This window comes from Aspergillus chevalieri, chromosome 3 (genome assembly GCF_016861735.1).
Source record: "Aspergillus chevalieri M1 DNA, chromosome 3, nearly complete sequence".
Classification (NCBI taxonomy): domain Eukaryota; kingdom Fungi; phylum Ascomycota; class Eurotiomycetes; order Eurotiales; family Aspergillaceae; genus Aspergillus; species Aspergillus chevalieri.
Window position 1 is genome coordinate 1736734 of NC_057364.1, and position 18776 is coordinate 1755509.

At 50.5% G+C, this 18776-nt stretch overlaps 9 protein-coding genes and 1 non-coding gene across 10 annotated transcripts; 5 read left to right on the top strand and 5 right to left on the bottom strand.

Moving 5' to 3' along the window:
- Positions 1-166: 166 nt before the first annotated feature.
- On the top strand, positions 167-1541 carry ACHE_30627S (WD repeat protein; the record flags this gene model as incomplete). Its single annotated transcript, XM_043277266.1, has 6 exons — positions 167-485; positions 542-635; positions 690-756; positions 808-1148; positions 1209-1332; positions 1392-1541. 6 exons carry the CDS (start codon positions 167-169, stop codon positions 1539-1541), a joined length of 1095 nt encoding a protein of 364 aa, XP_043135162.1.
- Positions 1542-1812: 271 nt separating this feature from the next.
- Positions 1813-1899, bottom strand: ACHE_t30010A. The gene has a single exon. It is a non-coding gene; the product is annotated as a tRNA-Val (tRNA).
- A 348-nt stretch (positions 1900-2247) lies between these two features.
- Positions 2248-3081, top strand: ACHE_30628S (uncharacterized protein; the record flags this gene model as incomplete). The annotated part of the gene is made up of 1 exon (XM_043277267.1): positions 2248-3081. One exon carries the CDS (start codon positions 2248-2250, stop codon positions 3079-3081), a length of 834 nt encoding a protein of 277 aa, XP_043135163.1.
- Positions 3082-3198: 117 nt separating this feature from the next.
- On the bottom strand, positions 3199-4459 carry THG1 (tRNA guanylyltransferase; the record flags this gene model as incomplete). Its single annotated transcript, XM_043277268.1, has 8 exons — positions 3199-3429; positions 3483-3587; positions 3638-3726; positions 3780-3955; positions 4005-4049; positions 4100-4231; positions 4299-4388; positions 4446-4459. The coding sequence occupies 8 exons, from the start codon at positions 4457-4459 to the stop codon at positions 3199-3201; spliced, it is 882 nt and encodes a 293-aa protein (XP_043135164.1).
- Positions 4460-5093: 634 nt separating this feature from the next.
- On the bottom strand, positions 5094-8555 carry ACHE_30630A (Fibronectin type III domain protein; the record flags this gene model as incomplete). The annotated part of the gene is made up of 3 exons (XM_043277269.1): positions 5094-8023; positions 8085-8278; positions 8347-8555. The coding sequence occupies 3 exons, from the start codon at positions 8553-8555 to the stop codon at positions 5094-5096; spliced, it is 3333 nt and encodes a 1110-aa protein (XP_043135165.1).
- A 647-nt stretch (positions 8556-9202) lies between these two features.
- Positions 9203-11718, top strand: ACHE_30631S (putative lipin Smp2; the record flags this gene model as incomplete). Its single annotated transcript, XM_043277270.1, has 5 exons — positions 9203-9311; positions 9376-9446; positions 9508-9790; positions 9845-10691; positions 10746-11718. 5 exons carry the CDS (start codon positions 9203-9205, stop codon positions 11716-11718), a joined length of 2283 nt encoding a protein of 760 aa, XP_043135166.1.
- A 582-nt stretch (positions 11719-12300) lies between these two features.
- Positions 12301-13203, top strand: TAF9 (putative transcription initiation factor TFIID, 31kD subunit; the record flags this gene model as incomplete). The annotated part of the gene is made up of 1 exon (XM_043277271.1): positions 12301-13203. The coding sequence occupies one exon, from the start codon at positions 12301-12303 to the stop codon at positions 13201-13203; it is 903 nt and encodes a 300-aa protein (XP_043135167.1).
- Positions 13204-13421: 218 nt separating this feature from the next.
- ACHE_30633A (uncharacterized protein) lies at positions 13422-13921 on the bottom strand (the record flags this gene model as incomplete). Its single annotated transcript, XM_043277272.1, has 2 exons — positions 13422-13675; positions 13762-13921. 2 exons carry the CDS (start codon positions 13919-13921, stop codon positions 13422-13424), a joined length of 414 nt encoding a protein of 137 aa, XP_043135168.1.
- A 401-nt stretch (positions 13922-14322) lies between these two features.
- On the top strand, positions 14323-15267 carry ACHE_30634S (rRNA-processing protein UTP11; the record flags this gene model as incomplete). Its single annotated transcript, XM_043277273.1, has 2 exons — positions 14323-14418; positions 14479-15267. 2 exons carry the CDS (start codon positions 14323-14325, stop codon positions 15265-15267), a joined length of 885 nt encoding a protein of 294 aa, XP_043135169.1.
- Positions 15268-15466: 199 nt separating this feature from the next.
- Positions 15467-18180, bottom strand: HIS4 (histidine biosynthesis protein HIS4; the record flags this gene model as incomplete). The annotated part of the gene is made up of 3 exons (XM_043277274.1): positions 15467-15666; positions 15719-17281; positions 17334-18180. 3 exons carry the CDS (start codon positions 18178-18180, stop codon positions 15467-15469), a joined length of 2610 nt encoding a protein of 869 aa, XP_043135170.1.
- Positions 18181-18776: the final 596 nt, after the last annotated feature.

An 18776-nucleotide genomic window follows, 5' to 3' on the forward strand; every position in this document is an offset into this window, starting at 1 on the left:
GCCATTCTGTCCTGCCTAGTTGAAGGATTCTATACGAATCAGCCACACGGGTACATACATCATCCTCCGTACAGACTACAGGACCAGGCCCAAAAAAGTACTCTGCACGAAATACTCGTAATATAAACCAATCAATCAATTCAATCAAATCAATCAACGGCCCAATATGCACACCCTCAGCGCCACCGCCTCATCATCCTTGTCTCTCCCCGCGGAGAACTACATCTACACCATCACCGCCGCATCGCCAGGATCATCCTTCGCGGCCATTTCTTCGGATGACTCGCTGCGCGTGTTCGATGCAGCAAATATCCAGCGTGTCTCTGTTGTTGCAACAAAAACTCATGTTGATGGGGTGACTGCGTTGGAGCCGTATGACCAGGGCCAGGGTCAGCAGTTGTTGGTTACGGGTGGGAGAGATGGGAAGGCGAAGGTATGGGATTTGAGAAGTGGGAAGGGGAATGCGGTTGTTGAGATGGACACTGGTGAGTTTTTTCTCTGCTTGTTTCGTTTATGGTGTTGCTGTTGCTAACTGTCGTAGACAAACCTGTGTTGTCGGTGGCGTGCAACGCTGACATTAATACCGTCGTTGCTGGAACGGAGTTGGCTTCTCACCAGGCGGTTGTAGCGTTCTGGTAGGTCTCCATATAGTGCCTGTTAGGAATATGAGCTGCTAACTGACGCAACAGGGATATCAGATCACCGAATGCCCTTCGACTTCAATATGTCGAGAGCCACAATGACGACGTCACTGAGGTACATCCATTCCATTCTCCAATCAGAAGACGAAAAGAGCTAACTGTATAGCTCCAATTTCACCCAACCCGAAGCAACCTCTTCCTCTCCGGAAGCACAGACGGTCTCGTCAACGTCTACGACACAACCATCGCAGACGAAGACGACGCTCTCGTCCAAGTGATCAACCACGGCTCCGTCCACCATGCCGGATTCCTCAACGAGAAGGCCATATACGCCTTGAGCCACGATGAGGTCTTCTCCGTTCACCCCGCTACGAACCCGGATGAGCAGGCCCAGGATCCGGAACCTGTGCAGTTTGGGGACGTCAGAGAGCCTCTAGGCTGCGAGTATGTTGCGCAACTGTGTATGGGTAGTCAGGGACAGCCGCATCTTGCGGTTGGGAATAAGGCGTATGTTATTTTGCTTCACTTTTTTGGGGGGTGGGGGGCTCATTTGCTAACTCCATCTAGTGAAAACCGCCTCGATCTCATCCCCCTCAGCTCTGATCCATGGCATTTCGACCAGAACAACCTCTGGCGTCTCCCAGGTGCACATAGCGAGGAGGTTGTCCGCTCCGTCTATCTGGACGAACAGGTACGTTGATCACGCTTCTACATATCTCATGTTACATATACTAAACTATCCTTGTTTAGACACAAACCGTCTTCACAGGCGGCGAAGACGGCCTCGTGCGCGCTTGGAAGCCCACTGATGGCCAGGGAGTGCAGAGTTCTGGATCCTCTCTTAAAACATCACGACCAAAGGAGAAGGGTAAGACGAAGGAGAGGTTTAAGCCGTATTAGAGTAGAATTTGATAGTATTTTTTTTTGTGTGTGTGTGTGTATAAAACAGTGCTGGGTGTATGTATATGACTTCCAAAATATATCATAACTTCAAATTACTTATGTTACGCCAAGTTGCTCTGTACATAACAATATCTTTAAACCGGCATTTCAAAAACATAAAACAAGAATTTCAAGTATTTCATCATTTAATGAAATAAAAAAGAAATATCAACGTTGACCAGACACCAAACCAAAGAAATGTGGGAGAGAAAAAAAGACTATAAAAAAGTAGTCGCGCCCGGGATCGAACCGGGAACCATCTCGGATCAAAGTTCAAGTTGTGAACGAGATATCATAACCATTAGACCACGCGACTGCTGTTGTAACCTACTGCTCATCATAGGCTTATGACCGTTTTACGCAAAAGATAAGAGGAACCAAATTTTTTCTGATCTCGATCTCCGCCGATAACCAGGAACGGACTTTTCAACCTCCAACTTTTTTTTACTGTTCGTGTTGGTGTTGCTGTGGACATAACTATTTGTCAACTTCTTTCTGCCATAGGTCTTTTTCTGTTGCACATTCTGGGTTAATCCTTATATATTGAACTGCAAATGACCGACTTGCTATCCTAATCAATCCTCTTAACCTTCAATCCAACTCGCGATCCGACCAACAACAAATCCTCACCACACCAACCTACACACTAAACCAAACAACACAAATGGACGCCCAAGCCTACCTCCTTCGCCACGGCTGGGCCGGCCCCGGAAACCCCCTAAACCCCTCCCGCCGCCTAGGCCCCCACGCCGGCCTGGGCCTCAGCAAACCGATCCTCGTCGCGCGCCGATCAGGCAACGAAGGCGTGGGCAAAAAGACAACCAAGGACCCGACAAATCAGTGGTGGTTGCGCGGGTTCGAGGATGCGTTGAAGGGGGTGGGACAGGAGAATGGAGCTGCGGGTGGGGATGGGGGGAGGAAGCCGAATGCGTTGACGAGTGAGCTGTATCGGTTCTTTGTAAGGGGGGAGGGGTTGGCGGGGAGTATTGGGGTGAAGAGGGAGGAGACAAAGGTGGAGAAGAAGGAGAAGAGGAAGAGGGGAGAGGAGGACGATGGTGATGGGGTGGAGAAGAAGGCATCGCGGACAGAGAAGAGCAAGAAACGAAAGACGGATGAGTCCTCGGATCACAAAGAGAGCACGGAGGAGCGACGACGGAGGAAGGAGGAAAAGAAATTGAAGAAGGAAGCAAAGAAGAAGAAGGCCGAGAAAGCAGCCTCCAAGGAAGACAAGAAGGTGAAGAAGGCGAAGAAAGCGAAGAAAGCGAAGAAAGAATCGAAATCCGAAGACGACTATCCCACACCCACATCAACCGAAGAATCCAGCGACCAGGACGAGTCGGTCGAAGTGAAAGCATCCTCGAAGGAGAAGAAGAAGGATAAAGAGGACAAGAAAGACAAGAGCAAGAAATCGAAATCCGAGTCGACGACATCCAACGAAAACGCAACACACAAGTTAAAAAAGGAGAAAAAGGAGAAGAAGAAATCTACCAAAGAATGAATTTCTTGCCATCATAGATCTTCACAGATACCCATTCGGCGCTGCATAAAAATTTCCAGCCGGTCATTGTATCCTCATTGCATTTCAATATCAAAAGCATGCATTAATCATGACACATCAAACATCAGCCTCTGCCGGCAGTTTACCTGGCTTATTCGAAAGAATCCAGGGTCTCCTCTCCCAGAAGTCGTCTTTGATGATATCAACGTGTTCAATCACCACCTGCGCCTTTCGACGTAGCTTGCGCAGTTTCTCTTGTTGAGACTTTGACGGCTGCTTCTCTGATATGGGCGTGCTTTCGTCTTCGTGACCTGAAGCCGGCTTTGACTTTGGCTCCTCTAACTGATACTATATGGGATCAGGGAATTGAGCTTTATATAGAGAATATGGTTGGATTTTACCTGGCGATAAACCACACTCCCCTTCTTGTACATCTCATCCTCATTATTGTAATTGATTCCGTATCTCGAGAAGAGAATCTCATTCTTGTCCGACGATACCGTTCCCTGATCTGTCAGCGGACAAAGTATCCAAGACTGAAGATCATATTACTCACCTTGAGCTCCAACTCTGCATCTGTGTTGTTTATCCCGCCTTGTTGCACCATGGCCCAAAAGGTCGTATTATAAAGGTTATTAATGTGGCCTACCACCTGCATAAGCCTCACTTCTTAGAGAAGAAGGAAAAGAGAAACTCACAGTCAACCTGTCTCCAACTCATATAATCCCGCAAAATTCCCGTAGTGGGATAGATTACTGCCCGTCCGTCAAACGACGGCAGATACGGCGGCTGCAATGGCATATCGGGAAAATATGTGTTCCATAGAAAAATGTAGTGAGCTGTAAAGGTCGACACAATAGTTGTCACCAGTTTCCTGTCTCATTAGTATGTGGGTTATTTGTCGTTTCCTTCGAGTGACTCACCCATTCCTCCGCTCGAATAACTGACAGCTTGGGTGAAAGACGAAACTAGACTCAATCAGTATCAATCAAGAATAGATAGAATAAAACAAAAATACCTGTATTCATCACTAACGCCATAAGCCACACACAGATCCGGAAGCTCTTTCATGACCTCGACGGCAGCGGCGTTCATCAGATCCAGCGCACGGCAGTCATTGGGTTTCACGAAGCCATAGCGATCAGAGAGCCTAAACCAGTTAGTTGATTCACGTAATATCGATGATTTGGATGGATTCGTGAAAGGCGGAAACTGACTTGTGAAATCCTCGGCCGTCAATGCGAACCACAATCCAGGTGTTGGGTAGCAGCACATCAGGCTGCTCGAAGGATTTGACGTATTCGAATCTTCTTTCATGTTAGCTGATTACTTCAAATAGGATATGAAGTTATATATGCATGTACCTTGAGTTTGCCATGCTACTTACTATGCACCCAGCAAAGTGACGGTGTCAGAATTCAGTGTATTCAGTGTGCGGGAAGCGGAGATAAGAACTGAGGATGCCTAACAACTACATCTTCGGTAGCCCTAAGCAACTGGACTTGATGCTACTACGAAATTAGATACATGATGTATGTGGTGGATTTTTATTGCTTTCTCTTGTATATATCTGATGCTATTTCTTATGCCCTGTCGACCCCGGCATGCACAATGGTTAATTACGATCAATTACTCTGCCCCTCCGATTGGTTAAGTGGAGCAATGGGATATATCGATCGATCTTTACCCCCAATCTCAACTCTGATCTCAAAGAGATCTCATCATCTCTAGCCACTGTTCATGTGGTGTGACGCCATGGGAAAGTCAAGTTCAACTACCAGACCTCTGCAGTAAACGTCAACGGGGGTTGGATTATGATGTCAATTGGGCTGGATATAATAAAGAACGCTCGTCTCTCGCATCACCGGTTAGCATTGATCTGTAGCTATGCATATGATTATTGAAGAATAAATTTATGACATGACATCGACATGTTGCCCACAATCGAATCTGATGATACTCGAACATAAATACAAAATAATAACCGTGAAGTGACTGCCTATTAAGATGGATCAAGATGCCGTAGCTTCGACAGGAGTTTCTTCGTCCCCGGCCTCGCTGGCTCGCTCACTTGGCTCGCTCGTGGCCTTATCAGACTTTTTTGACTTGCGACTGAAGATGTTGAGGCTCCGCGTTGACTTGTCCGCCGAAGGAGCACTAGAAGTGGTACTGTCTACGCTCTTTCCAAGTTGGGCTTCACTGGCGCGATCTTCATCAATGTCACCCTGTGAGGAATCACCTTTCCTAGAAAAGAGACCGGACCGATCCTTCCACGAGCTGAACTTGCTGGAACTGCCCTTGCGCGTGAGCTTTCGAATGAACGACTCCTTTGAAGCACTATTGTCGAGAGAACTGCTCGATGGCACCCGATCCAGGGATTCGTAAGAATCAGTGAAAATAGACAACGATCGAGAATCCCGGGAGACCCGTGATTCAGAGGGCGACCCATCGTCCATCTGGAAGTCAAATGATTCATTCGCGTCTTGCTCTTTGCCTTTATCCTTGCCCGACTCCTCGCTAAAGATGGTCGTAAATGAGGGTGCCGTAGGGTTCAACTTGGGCGTTGCTGGTCGATGGGATGATGAAGGACGAGTTCCGATGGGAGCCTGCAGAGGACGGCTCTGTCTCTCGATAGAAGAATCCTGGAGGAAATCCGGTTCTCCACTTAGACCCAGAGGCAAGTGGCCGGAGGAGCCATACGAAGGCCGACGTGTAAGACCTCTAGACCAGGTGGATGGCGAAGCCCAATCAAACCCCAGTGGACTCCGGTGGTCTGATTTATCTGCCGATGGCCATCCAAAATGCCGGTTATCCGTCGAAGGATGAGGTAACTGGTTGTCAAACGAGAAAGTCGATGATGGTCTTGGTGACAACGAGCCGCGCCGGACGGTACCCAGGATCGAAGACGGGTCAATCGGATCATGTCTGGGGCTGAACTGGTTATACCCGGTACTTAGATCTGAGCTCTCTCCGTGCTTGGATGCACCATGACCAAAGCCAAACCTGCTAGAGGAGAAAATGTTGGAGAAAGCAGCCCGCCGCGAAGGTGCCTGATCTGAAGAACTGTCGGCAGTCACATTATTTGTGCTGCTTCTGGGAAACAAGGATATCGGGTTTGGCCAATTGCCTGTATGACTTAGCCGGCGACGTCTAGAACCAATAGGATCCATATCGTCCATGTTTCGTGGATAAGACTGACTTTGACCTGGCTTTAGGGTGCCTAGCAAAGGCGGTTCGTCGGCAAGAGTTTTCCCGCGAGGTCGATTAAAACCGAAAAGACCAGAAAGTCTTCGTGACGCACTTTTCGGAGCGTCCTCCGCAATCCCCAAAGACACCTGCTGCGAGTCACTTTCCTGTTGGTTATGGTTCTCGTGTGGGCTTGCAAAAAGGCTCCCGGGCTGACTTCCGGAAGAGCCCGGGGACGGAGGTCCATGAGGAAAAGGTTCAATCTGCGGGTTGCGTTCAAGGTTTGGAAATCGTGAGCGAACAGCGGGATGCGGAAGTTCTGGTGATTCCATTTCATCTCCCAGAAGGTCGGAGGGGAGTAGGGAATCCGCGCGGGGACTCATCTGGGGGTTATTGAAAGACAAATCTAGGTCGCTGCGCAACGCTTCTGGCAGATCCGATACACCGGATAAAGCCATCCCGTTATTGACATTGAAAAACGCTGAGCTTGGACCGAAAGTTGGCGAACTGGTGGAGGGGGGATTGTAGTTGATGAAGGAGGGGTCGATCCCTGCGAAGTTGATGGGCGAGGAAACGTTACTTGCCAGCGAACTGCGGTGACGACGCGGACGGATGGTCGCTGCGTTCGACAAATCCAGATCCAGAGCTGGCAGGGAAAACGGACCAGTACTGCCGGGACGCTGGCTTGCAAGCCATTTCAGACGCTCTTGTGCATCTTGGTAATTCTGCTGGGTCTGAGCATGGAGGGCAACAAGAGCAGCATAACGCGACTGCAAGTTACCCAGCTTGATTTCCCATTGGCGCGCGCGTTCGTTGTCAATTCGATCCAGTTCCTTGCCATCCTCGTTGTCGCCTCCCTGGTGTCCCTTCCTCTCCTCCTCTAATTTCTTGACGCGTCCGCCTTTGTCCTGAATATCATCGTCAATGCCCTTCATTTCAGATTGTTCCTTGGCGATCTTCTCTTTGACTTCATTTGTGCGCCTTTTTCTCTGCTCCTCCAGACGAGATTTCTCTTCCTTCACATGTGCAGCATCGGCCGTCATCTTCGCAATCTGCTCCTGCCATCGAATAATGTCGTTCTTTCGTTTCTGACGCTCTGCTTCCTTTTGCTGCAAAAGTCGTTCCCGTTTGGACTTTTCACCTTGCGCGGTGCGATTGACGCTTTCCAACTTGTAAACATGTTTCCTTAACTCGTTGCTTGCCTCATCCTTTTCCTTCACGCGCCTCCGCATATCATCGCGCTGCCTTTCAAGATTCTTCAACAATGCAATGTGCTCCTCTTCTTCTTCAGCCATCGATTTATCCACGTTCTCATTTTCATGCTGCAAAGATTTCAATCGATCGGCGAGCTGTTCGAGAGTTTCATCCCCGTCGTCCTGTGCCGTGCTCTTCTGAACTTCCTCTGGTTGCCCTTGCGAAACATCCACTCCACTCGCCATGGGAGACTGTTTTCGCCCAACCTGGGGTCGTTTCGATTGTAATAAGCCTCCTCCGCTCTGTTCACGGGTCATCACGGGAGCGGACGGAGCTGCAAAGCCAGTGGTCGACCGGGGAATCGAAGCGCGAATGGTGGGACTTCCGATCGCATCATTTCCGTCAGATCGCGACAAGGGCGACGAACTCGTTCGCACATGAAGGATAGCACTCGGGGTCTGAAAATTCGCTGCGCTGACCGAAAGAACACAGATGTGGTAGATGGTCCCTGGGACCAGGTTCAAGATCTCGACTGCCGTCTCTGCCCGTTTGGTTTCGCCCACTACTGATGGGGTTAGTTCTCAGTTCCTGTCCCGCAAGAGGGAAGAGAAATCAGAGATTACCTTTGCTACCGTTCAATTGGATAATGTGTTTATGGATGGAATTATGAAAATCCGGTTGTTTCCAAGCAATGTGAATCTCATGAGCGGTGATGTCTTCGAGAGTGAGCTCTGGCGGCGGAGGAATATCCAAGCCGAGCTTTTCCACCAGAACTTCATTCGAAGTCTGGCAAACCTGCCAGGCGCGGTACAACAGCCTAACGAGTCAGCGTCTGCGGGGCTGTGAAACGACCGGAACGGAAAGCAAATAGGACAAGGAGCTTACCAAATCAAAGCCCATAAGATAGTCACTGCCAGGAAGAGAGCCATGGCGCCTCGGACCCTCACTCGCGGAACCACGCTAGGGTAGGCGTCAAAGGTGAGGTGCAACGGCTCATACATCCCCGCGTCGAATCTCCATGGACGCGGGTATGGACAAGAGAGACACAGATTTGAGTAATTCGTAAATGTCGAGGGCCGAAAAATTTTGTTCATTCCCCGAATGAGGAGAAAAGAGAGAAGGCGAGATAGAGAGAGAGAGCGGGAAAGAACGAAGAGCCTTGGGGAGACCCTCCTCGGGCCGTCTCCGCCGAAACGCCTTACTAGTTACATAAGAAATCAGTCATCCCTCTAATTCTTGGCACTGATCTTGGCATTTCCCAATCCATCACATTTCCCAATACGGAAGCGGAAATACGCTAAACCGCAAGCGGATTAATGCGAGCCCCTCTGCCGGACAAAGAGCCGAGGCTTTAAAACAATCTAGCCCAATCGGGAGAGCAGGTGACCTCTGTTGGTTTGTTGAGCGCATCGCATCTCCCAACGGTCGTCTCACCACCACAAACCACTTACCTCCTCTTTCTTTTACTCGCATATTTTACGCTGTACAAGTACTCCTCTTACTTACTCTGTGTTTTCCGCCGTTCGTTTGCTATCTCTGGTCTGTGGTATGTGGCAGCTGGAGTTCCCTGTCACTCACCATCGTCACATGGGCCTTATGTAGGCGGCGTCTTTTTTTCCGATCAGCTCCCCTCTTACCTCCCGAGAATTTCTCTTTATCCCTCATTTTCTTTTTATTTTCACCTTCGTCTTGCCACGTTATATCGAATATCTGCGAGAATCCCTCGACTTGACCCGGCGCGATGCAGTACGTGCGGAGTATCAGTGGCTCCGTCTCGAAGACATGGAACTCCATCAATCCAGCCACTCTAAGCGGAGCCATTGATGTGATTGTGATCGAACAAGAAGATGGTTAGGATACTCTTCGTTTTTGATGTGGATTTTTCTTGTGCTGACGCCCGGGGTATGTGATTAGGGACTCTTGCCTGTTCGCCGTTCCATGTTCGATTTGGGAAGTTTTCCCTCCTCCGCCCCTATGAGAAGAAGGTACATCCATCCCAACTTTGGGTGCGAATCCCGTCCAGTGTGTGACTGAATTGGGTCATAGGTTGAATTCACGGTCAATGGGGAGAAGCAACCATATTCCATGAAACTGGGTGAAGGGGGAGAAGCGTTCTTCGTATTCGAAACATCAGATGATATTCCGGATTCACTACAGACATCACCAGTGGTATCGCCAACGGGTAGCCCGAGGTCTCAGAGTGAGAGCGAATTATCGAGCTCACTTCAAGAACCGGATTATCTGGACCTGGATGTCTCACCTAACGCAAGCGAATCGAAGCCTGCGGACATTCCCCTGTCGAGAAATCTCCGGGCCTCGACTGATCTGGGTATGATTGGCTCTCTGGAAATTTTCTTTTTATTTTTATTAACATGCGATATAGGGACAATCACACCCCTGTCACGGTCATTCGATACGCCCGAACTCGGCATGTCCCATCTTGGTCCGCTCGGATTGGGATCGGGAAAGCTTAACCGTTCGGACTCAGAGCCTCCTTTGGGTGATGACTTTGAAGTGCGTTCAGAAAGTTCCCATCTATCGGAGACCGATCCAGTCCGTATCGCACGTTCCCAAAGCCCGCCCCCACCAACAGCAGAAGAAGCTATGTCGCGCGCAATTTCCTTATCGAAGAAACTATCGGGGTCAAACATTCCATCGCACGTCACGGATACTGGTGATCTTATGCTCGATATGACTGGCTATAAGAGCAACGACGAGGACGCTTTGCGCGCGGAAGTTATTGCGCGCAAAATCCTATCTGAAGAACTGGAGGGCTGCTACGATATTGGATCTCTGATTGGTGCTGATGAACATGGGAATTTATGGATCTACAGCAGCGAGGAGGCAAAAGAGGCGGCCAACCGTCGAGCAACCTTCAACGCGATGAGGCCCAATTCTGCTATGAGCGAGAATGCTGTCACGGATTCCGGGTATCACAGTGATGGTGATCAGCATATTCCCGAGTCGTTACTCACGCGGCATACTCGTGCCAAATCCGATGTTCAACCCGAAGTACCTTCTGCATTAACGCAGGATGCTTTGGGAGAAGCCAGCCGCAACTATGCCAAGACCCTCCGTCTGACGAGCGATCAACTCAAAGCATTGAACCTGAAGCCAGGCCCCAATCCCATGTCGTTTAGTGTCAACAAGGCTACTTGCACCGCAACCATGTATCTGTGGAGTGGAAACACGCCAATTGTGATTTCAGATATCGATGGGACCATTACCAAGTGAGTTTTCCGGGATTGATTCACAGGTATCTGTCTCTAACCATGAACATGTAGGTCTGATGCTTTGGGCCATGTCCTGAACATGATTGGCCGTGATTGGACGCATGCCGGTGTGGCTAAGTTATACACAGATATCGTCAACAATGGATACAATATCATGTACCTTACCAGTCGATCTGTCGGTCAGGCTGATACCACACGAGCATATATTTATGGAGTCAACCAGGACGGATATCGATTGCCTAAGGGCCCTACCATCATGAGTCCTGACCGGACACTTGCCGCTTTACGACGTGAGGTTTACCTGAGGAAGCCAGAAGTGTTCAAGATGGCATGCCTGCGGGATATCCTTGGCCTTTTCAATGGGAAAGAGAATCCATTCTATGCAGGATTCGGCAACCGACTCACGGATGCCTTGAGTTATCGGTCTGTGAACATTCCATCGAGTCGGATTTTCACAATCAACTCGAATGCAGAAGTGTCTCTGGACCTTCTCAGTCTCAATCAGTACAAAAGTAGCTACGTTACAATGCGTGAGCTATTAGATCATTTCTTTCCACCAGTTAGTCTTCTTGTACAGGCCGGAGGTGAAGATTTCACCGACTTCACATACTGGAGAGACTTGCCACCAGACCTCGAAGACTTCTCCAGCACAGATAGCGAAGATGAGGATCAAGATGAAGAACAGGAGGAAGATGAGGAAGAGCAGGAGGAAGAAATGGACGAAGAAGAAGAGGATGAAGAGGCAGATGAAGAAGACGAAGGCGATGACTACGAGCTCAGTGGTGATGAAGAAAGTGAGGTGTTTGACGACGACGAGCCTGTCGAGGAAGATCTCGGTGGCAGCTACGTTTCTCAAGCCTCGGCCAACCAGCATCCTCCGGATCCGAGTATCGACGGACAAAGTGTTGCTTTAGAAGAGAATCAAGGGATCGAGGGGGACGACGAAGTTGAGCCACCTGAGGCGACTCCAAAGCTCGTGAAATCGACAACATTGACCGATCCTCCTCCTCCTCCTTCGAGGTGACGAAATGCATTTGATTCTATTGCTATCGAGTCCGTGCTATCCGACCGGACCGCATTTGCATTATCCGTGGCATTCTGACTTTATATTGCATTACACCGGAGTTTATACTGAGCGGCATTGTATTCATACACATTGCTTTTTGGCTGGACGTTTGGCGCGATGTCTTTTGTATGAGGATAGTTTAGATCTGTTGGTTTGACTGTCGCTACTTCGTTTGCACATAACCTTGAACAGTCCTTGGAATAGAATTGTTTGTATTTCTTGTTTACTTCTAGCAGTGCCAATTTTATATTTGTAGACCACGGATGTAGACAGGATTACCCGTTCCGGACTAGCGCCTCGGAGCTCGATCTTCAGATTCGTCCATCGCAGTTCACGTCAACTTTCACTTCACACCCACGCCATACGACTGGACTGCTATCTTTTCATTAACAAGGTTACTGTCTCTGTGGATACCTCTTCGCGTCCACCAATGACACCGTTATAATCGATCGGTCATTCTACATCGCTAAGGACTTTCCGACCTCACTTCAACCTACTACTACTCCCTTCGAGCCAACGACGGCCAGTTACTCCAAGAAAATGGCATCACCAAACCAAACAGCACAACCTACAACTCCCCCAACAACCGACCCAATCTCCGCTAACGCCAATACCACCACCAACACGAACAACAACAATGCCTCGTCGCAAACCCCCAGCGCCAACCAAAACACCACCACAACCACATCCGCCTCCGCTCCTGCCTCCCAACCAACCCAAATCCCCGCAACCTCCCTAAAAGACAGCGGCAAGTCGCGCCGCCCCCGCGACGTTCGCCTAATCCACATGCTCCTCGCTTCCCTCGGTGTAACAGCCTACCAAGAACGTGTCCCCCTCCAACTCCTCGACTTCGCCTACCGCTACACCTCCAACGTACTAACTGACGCCGTGCATCTCGCGACCGAGGGGTACGCGGGTGCAGCCGGAGAGTCGGGAACGAGTGGTGGCCGTGGCGGCGGCAGTGGAGGCGGTGGAGGAGCGCACGATGTGAACACTGTTAGTTTGTCGGCGCTGCGGTTGAGTATTGCGTCGAGGTTGCATTATCAGTTTCAGACGGGGCTGCCGAAGGAGTTTCTTATGGATGTTGCGACGGAGAGGAATCGGGTTGCATTGCCCGGGGCGTCGAGGGGATTTGATAATGCTGGGAACGCGAATCGGGCGCCGCAGGCGCATCAGGGACTTATGATGGGAGGGATGCGGTTGCCGCCGGAGAGGTTTTGTTTGACGGGGGTTGGGTGGGATATGAAAGAGGAGTGGGAGAGTGAGGGTGAGGAGGAGATTCAGAAGTCAGCGGCTGGAGAGGGAGAAGGGGAAGGAGACGGTGAAGGGCATGGTGAGGACGATGATGAGGACGGGAAGATGGAGGATATCTTTGGAGAAGATACTGCTATGGGAGAGGGAGAGGGGGATGAAGATGGGGACAAGGCAATGGCGGATGTCTGATGTTGAACAATTATATCTGATTACGGAGTTAGGCGCATAGCTGGGATTAGGAGATTCATATCTATTCTTTTCATCTTTCAACAAGTCTCATGACAGTACTGTACATAACATAAGTGCCCTGAGATTGTATCAACCGAAAACACAATGCAACGCCATAACCAACGCCAAACATACACACAGTAATAACGTCACAAGAAACCAAGGCACAAGGGACAAGACTACCCCGACGCCTTCTTCCTCTCATCATCCTCCCTCATCATCCGAATAACCTCCTCCCTCCTCCTTCTCACCCTCTCATCCTCCTCATTCCTCGCCCTCCTCCTCTCTTCCACAGTCGCAAACCACTCCTCCCTCGCCCGATCCTCCTCCTCTGGCTTCGCATGCGCAAGCATACACCCATTCATAGTAAGCCGCTGCTGTCGACAGATCCATGTTGCGGTTACGGTACGATTCACGGCGCATTCGGCAAATGCTGTATTACCTCCCGGTTAGCAGGTTTTGCTTTCGTTTAAACAATCGGAAAGAGGCAGTCTGGGGGACAGGGGGGAGGTGAGATACCCTTGATCTCAGCAGCGCAATGGCTTCGCACGCGTTTGTGAAAGAGGTCTTGGACTTCTGCTTCTTGGGAGGCGGAGAGGGGGAGGGGGTTGCGGAGGTTGTATTTGATTTTGGGGCGGGGTGGTTGTTGTTGTTGTCCTTGTTGTTGCGAGTCTGCCATTTCGGGTATCTGGTCTGCTTTTTCGCTGGAGTTTACGGAGGAGATTCGAGATTCGAGATTCGACTGTTTGCACTTTGGTGCGGTGCGGTGCTCGTGGGTGAGGTGGGACGGTTGCCTGGGTTGAGTGAGGGATTGGATGGACCCTTGTATTGAACCGAGTATATCAATTCAAGCAATAAAATAGTCAGCCAAAGAGAGTAGTATCCGTCAACCGTGGAAGTTCAAACGAAGCACCGTCGAGGAGAGAAAACAGCTGACCGAGAACGCAGCTTCCGCCGGCGGAGAACTTTTTTCAACTCTTCAACTATCCACATCCGCCAACCTCCAACACTCTTATCTACTACACCACGTTCGTTTCGCTACAATATCAAAGAAAGAGACAGGATAGTGAAAAGAGCATAATGTCGTCCATGCGCAACGCCGTCCACCGACGGCAACACCGCGAGCGTGGTCAACTCCAAGGCCGTGAAAAATGGGGTATCCTCGAAAAGCACAAGGTACTTCCCATCCCATACTCAACCCACCCTTGAAAAGACAAAAACACTAACAAATAAAAGGACTACTCCCTCCGTGCAAAAGACTACAACCAAAAGAAAGCCAAACTCGCCCGCCTTTCCGAAAAAGCCCGCGACCGCAACCCCGATGAATTCGCCTTCGGCATGATGTCCTCCCACTCCGGGAAGGCAGGCAAACACGGTTCCGCATCGCGCGACTCCGCCGCTGCCCGGGGCCTAAGCCACGAGGCGATCAAGTTGCTGAAGACGCAGGATGCGGCGTATTTGCGGACGGTTGGGGAAAGGGTTAGGCGGGAGATGGAGAGGGTTGAACAGGAGGTTAGGTTGCAGGAGGGGATGAGGGAGGTTCTTGGGGGGAAGGGGGGTGATAAGAAAGGGGAGGAGGAGGAGATGGATGAAGATGATGAGTTTGGGGGGTTTGATTTTGGGGATGAGGTGGAGGAGACGAAGTTGAAGAAGGTGGTTTTTGCGGGTGATCGGGAGGAACAGAGGGAATTGAAGAACCGGAGGCTGCGGGAGGAAGAGGAAGATGACGGTGAAGATGATGATGAGGATATGGACGAATCTTTCGGACAACGGTTGAAACAGAAGAAGTCCCGGAAACAGCTCGAGGGGGAACGACAGGCGCTGGCCGACGAACGACGGGCACGCAAGCTGCGCAAGAGAGCTGTCGAGGCGCGGGAGAACAAGCTCAAACACCTTCAAAAGCAGTATGCTGATATCACCGCCGCGGAGCGCGAGCTGGACTGGCAACGAGGGCGGATGGATAACTCTGTCGGGGGGACGAATAAGAATGGTATTAAGTGGAAGATTCGGGAGAGGAAGAAGTAATTCCTCCATTATGATTATGACTGTTTGCTTTGTGTTATTGATTCCCTGTTGTCATCGGCCCGGAAAAGTTGTTGCTTGTTCATTCTATAGCATTTTGTAGATACCACTAATTCAGAGATAGAATCATCTACATAGATAACTTTTATTTATCATCATGCTAATATATCCAACGTTAAATCATGAAAAATGGGGAAAGAGATTACGACTGATACCGCTTGATCTCAGCTACACGAATGCTGACAGCCCTCTTGTGCGCCTCAAGTCCTTCGACACCAGCCAGCTGCTCAACCGTGCGTGACAGGCCGTAAAGACCGTCAGCTGTCAAGTTGGAGCTGGTGATATGCTTGAGGAAGGATCCGAGGTTAACACCAGAGTACTGCTTGGCGTAGCCGTAGGTTGCTGTAAAACGTTAGCACAAGTAAATAGATATAAGAAATGAAAGGTCACTTACGCAAAGAGTGGTTGACACCTGCAGAGTAATCACCCACACTCTCAGGAGTCCACTGCCCGATAAACACACTGCCTGCGTTCTGAACGAGGTCCACAACAGACTCAGCGTCCTGTACCTGCAAGATCAAGTGCTCCGGAGCATACTCGTTGCTGAGGGCCATAGCCTCGTTGATATCTTTGACCACAAACGTCACAGAGTGCGCCAGAGATCCCTTGACGATATCCATCCGGGGCAGGGCTCTCGCCTGCGCATCGACCTCATCCTCAATGGCCTTGAGCTGAGCCTCATTCAGGTCAATTGCGATGAGGATAACCTGCGAGTCGACGCCGTGCTCAGCTTGACTCAGGAGATCAGAGGCCACAAACGCCGGGTTAGCGTCCTTGTCGGCCACCACAAGCACCTCACTGGGTCCAGCGGGCATATCAATGCTGACACCTGCAGAGGTGTCGTTGGCCACCAGCATCTTGGCAGCAGTCACGAACTGATTACCAGGGCCAAGGATCTTGTCGACCTTGCTGATGCTTGGGGTTCCGTAGGCCATAGCAGCCACGGCCTGGGCACCACCAGCGAGAACAATGCTCTCAGCACCAACCTTGTGGGCGACGTAGACGATTTCAGGGGAGATGCTACCATCCGCGCGCGGCGGCGAGGCAAGAACGATAGTCTTACATCCAGCAACCATGGCAGGAACACCCAACATCATGGCTGTAGAGGGAAGCACAGCAGTACCACCGGGGATGTAGAGACCAACCCGCTCAATGGCCCGCGAGAAACGTGAGCAGACCACACCCGGCATGGTCTCCATCTTGAGTGCATCGTTGCTTCCCTTCTGGGCGGCGTGAAACTTGCTGATGTTGGAGATACTGACATCAATAGCCTCTTGCGTCTCCGGGGACAGCTTCATGAGTTCCGCGGGGAACGGTGCGTGGATGACGGGAGAGGTCAAGGACGTTGCCTTTTCAAACTTGTGAGTGTACTTGAGCACACCCACATCGCCATTCTCGCGAACATCCTGAATGATGGGACGCACAAGGCCGACAATGGCTTCGTTCGACTTCTGCGACGGCCGCTTGAGGTGGTCGCGGACGACGTTCTCTGGTGTCGAAGCGGTGACCACACGGGTCATCTCGAGTCGGGTGTTCACATCAACGGCGGGCGGTTCGGGCTTCTTCTCCTCGGCGGGTTTGGGTTCAGCTGCAGGAGCCAGACCGGCCTTCTCAGCCCAGGGACCCTTGGCGTCACCCTTTCTCCTCTTAACCTTGAGGCTCTTGAGGTCGAGATTCCGTTCGATATCCTCCAAACTAACACCATTGGCAACGCAGCGGGTCAAGGCGAAGTAAAGCAGATCGGCAGCTTCAAATGCGATCTCCTCCTTGGTGTTGGCGCGGCACAGTTCATCAGCTTCCTCCATAATCTTAGCCTGGGCGAGTTTGGGATCATTGAACAGTCTCGCGGTGTAGGAACCGGCGGGGGCGTCGTCTTTGCGGGCTTGGAGGGTCTTTTGGAGACGAGAGAGACCGTTGTATGGGCCAAAGCAGCTAGCTCTACCGAGGTGGCAAAATCCTAGAGAAAACGTTAGTTCCAACAAAGCTGAATTTGTAATAGTTGATCTTACCCCGGCCAATCTGGTTGACGATGAAGACCAAGCAGTCGCTGTCACAGTCAAAGCCAACACGGATAAGTTCCTGCACATCACCACTGGACTGACCCTTGTACCACAGCCCGCGCTTCCGGCTCTGGTAGACTCCGGTACCAGTACGGAAGGCTTCAGCAATACTCTCATCACTGCTCCAGACAAAACCCAAAGAAACACCCCGTTCATCAGTAACAAGGGTGGCATACAATCCATTGCCCTGGTCAACCACGGCACGGGCAGCAACAAGCGAAGCGGCGGAAATCTGGCCATCGGATGGATTACGCTCGAAGGTCAGCTTCTGCGCAGGAACAACACTGACAGCACCCTCATTGATGGTCTGTTTTAGGCCATCCTCTGTGATTGATGCGCTGTCACGGTAGTTCTGGTAGAGATTCTGCGCCTCGAGGTTCATGCCCAGCTTATCCGCCAGAGCCTTGGTAGCGGACTCTGTACAAAGACCGGCATCCTTCCTCTCGGGATTCTCTGCAACCCATTCCTGGAAAGCATCGACCTGGCTATTAGATGAGGCATAGACGACGAGACGATCGGAGGGAACAGATTGTTCTTGCGACAGCGCGGTTGATTGGTCAAGGGTGATGAAGACTTTGGCGGCACCGGTGTTGAGGATATCGACGATATCTCCGGAGGAAGGGATGTCGGTGGCATCGATGTAGACATCGAGGCTCCGGAAGTTCTGGCGTAGAAAGTCCTCGGCCTGCTTGAGACTGTTGACCTTGACGAGGACGCGGCCTAAGTATGCGATCTGCTGGAGAGAGAGACCGGCGGGGGCCGCGGGGTCGAAGGAAACGAGGAGGGGGGCTGCCATTCTGTCGTGTCTCTAGTTAATGAGGGAGACAAGTAAATTAGGAAATGTAAATATATTAAGAGATTCCCCTGTGTCCTGGGGATAATGACAGAGAGAAAGCTGGGAGGGAAAGAGGAAGAGGTAGAGGAAGAGGAAGAGCTAAAGCCGGAAGAGTCATAGTCAATTTTTCAGCCCCGCCGAAACCGGTCATTCACCTATTTCTGTCTATTTTTTTTGTATGGATACGCCAGTTGAAAGGAATAGAACAATAAAATGCATTTGGTATATGCTAAGTAAGATAATCTAGAGAGACAGAGTAAAAAGTGAGGTTGATGATGCTGACCGAAGCATTGACCAATGACAATGTGCTAATTAGAATCTGTATAGCTTCAAGACTTCCGTTTCGGGCAATATTGATCTATCAACTGCAAGACTCCTGGATGCACCGATCATATTCGGTGTATTACAAGTACAGCCAAGTACATGTGACTTCACATCGCAAATAAACCCGTGTATTCCGGGGTAATGCAAAGAATGTCTTACTCGGAAAAAAGGAAAAAGCTAACGACCTCCAATAAAAAAGGCCGGTTCCTTGCAGCAAACACGACTACTGGAAT